The 2,303-nt window shown below is 41.3% G+C and overlaps 1 protein-coding gene across 1 annotated transcript; it reads right to left on the bottom strand.

Moving 5' to 3' along the window:
- Positions 1-318: 318 nt before the first annotated feature.
- On the bottom strand, positions 319-1,147 carry LOC136488495 (uncharacterized). Its single transcript, XM_066485415.1, has 2 exons — positions 948-1,147; positions 319-811 (listed from the first exon to the last, which is right to left on the bottom strand). The coding sequence occupies exons 1-2, from the start codon at positions 1,145-1,147 to the stop codon at positions 319-321; spliced, it is 693 nt and encodes a 230-aa protein (XP_066341512.1).
- Positions 1,148-2,303: the final 1,156 nt, after the last annotated feature.

Below are 2,303 nucleotides of genomic sequence, written 5' to 3'. Positions count from 1 at the left end.
TAGTCCTATAAGGAGTAAAGGCCGCCTTGCCATTCTTGGGGGTATAGCCTAATCCCTCTTTGTTGAGAGAAAACCTTTGGCTACCCAAGCACTTTAGCAAGCGGGTCTCACCACCATAGGCATTGCCTAAGGCATGAGTGAGCTCATTTACCTCCTTCTTGAGGGTCTCATTTTCCACCTTTAGTGTGGAGTCACAAGTGACAACCTCACTAGGTGAAATAGAAGTGGATGTGCTACAAGAAGGGTTAGTGGAGGCAACAATGATTGGCTCAAAGAAAGATTCATCAATTAAATCACAAGTAGAGCCTACGTCACATGTTACAACAATCTCCTTCTTGAGTGAGCCTTTTCAAGCTTAGAGTGAGCTTTGCCAAGCTTCTCATGGGCATCCACTAGACTCTCATGAGTAGCATTGAGCTCATCAAATGATTGCTTAAGAGATTTTACCTTCTTGAGTAATTCTTGGCACTCCTTTCTCTTCATCTCAAAACAAGTATGAATTTGTTCCAACATGTCCATGAGCTCCTCCTTTGAGTACTCATCATCATCATCACTCTCACAATCACTACCATCACTTTCATCATATTTTACCTTGGTGGGCTTTGCCATGAAGCATGTTGATGGAGTGTCAAAGAGAAAAGGCTTGTTGTTTATGGCGATGCTTACAAGTGCCTTCTTCTTGGATGTCTTCTTATCATCATCACTTGAATCATCATTATTCGAACAAGCATCACTATCCCAGGTAACCACACATCTGCCACCCTTCTTCTTCTTTTGGAAGGTCATCTTCTTCTCATCCTCATCATTGTCACTATTGTAGGGACAATTTGCTATAACATGATCCTTGCTATTTGTGCTTGCGGCATCTTCTCACATAATCTTTGCTCTTGTTGCTATCTCTTCTCTTTCTTGCACCATAGCTCTTGTTCTTCATAAATTTGCCAAACTTGCGCACAAAGAGAGCCATGGCTTCTTCATCAATGTCACTAGCATCTTCATCTTCACTTGGTTCTTCTTTCTTTGCTTTACCCTTGCTCTTTGATGATGTACTAGTCTTGAATGCTACACTCTTCTTCTTATTATCCTCATCCTTCTTCTCATCTTGATCAACCCCCTCCCTTTCCACACAGTATGTCTCTTGTGTCATGACATCACCTAGTACTTGGTTAGGGGTTAGGTCCTTCAATCCTCCTCTTATGCTGATCAATCTTAATGTCTTAAATCTTAGAGGTAAGCACATCAAGAACCGATGAGAGACATCATCAGCATTTATCTTCTCACCCAAAGCCTTTACGTCATTGACAATTACTTGCAATCTATGGAACATCTCCAAAATGCTTTCATCATCTTTCATCTTGAAGCTTGTCAACTTGTCCTTGAGAATGTACAACTTGCCACTCTTCACCGCTGGTGTGCCCTCATATGTTTCTTCTAATCTCTTCCACACTTCACTAGCTCTTTCACAATCCTTGATTTGATCAAACACCTTTGAATCAATGGCATTGTAGATGGTGTTGAGAGCCATTGTATTGCATTTCTTGTTTGCCTTGTCATTGTTGGTGAGATTGGTGGGATCAAGAATCACATAGTCACTTTCTATCACATCCCACACTTGATCGTTGATTTAACCAAGGTACATCTTCATCTTTCTCTTCCAAAAGTCATAGCATGTACCATCAAAGAACGGTGGTTTGCCCCCCACATGGCTAAACACAACTTGATCCACCTTTTGACACCGAAGGTTGTTAAGCCTTGCTTAAACAGTGACCATGGCTCTGATACCACTTAAAAGGTCCTAAATGGCTAGAGGGGGATGAATAGCCTATAAAAATCTTTACAAATTCACTAGAGCAAAATGATTAGTACAACAAATGGTGATGGCAAGTTTTGCTCTAGCTCTACCAAGTGATGCAAGCCACCTATACCACAATTCTAGTTGCTATGATCTCTAAGCACACACAAAGCTAGGTCACTACTCTCTAAGCTAGTGAGCTCTCAAAGACTAACTAAAGAGCCTCACTAACCAAACTAATAAGCTCTCAAAGACTAGCTACACTAAAGAGCTTGACTAGGTAAGAATGTAAACAAAGTAAATGCTATAGAGTGAGTGGGATGAATTTACCACCATGGCAAGTGTGATGAACCAATCACAATATGAATACCCAATCAATAATCGAGAGAATTCCAATTACAATGGACACAAGATTTTTCTCCCGAGGTTCACGTGCTTGCCGACACGCTAGTCCCCGTTGTGTCGACCAACACTTGGTGGATTGGCGGCTAATAGGTGTTTCACAAACCAA

Source organism: Miscanthus floridulus, chromosome 10, assembly GCF_019320115.1.
Source record: "Miscanthus floridulus cultivar M001 chromosome 10, ASM1932011v1, whole genome shotgun sequence".
In the NCBI taxonomy this organism is placed as follows: domain Eukaryota; kingdom Viridiplantae; phylum Streptophyta; class Magnoliopsida; order Poales; family Poaceae; genus Miscanthus; species Miscanthus floridulus.
Note: the sequence above shows the minus strand (reverse complement) of the source record. Positions and strands in the feature narration are given on the sequence as shown.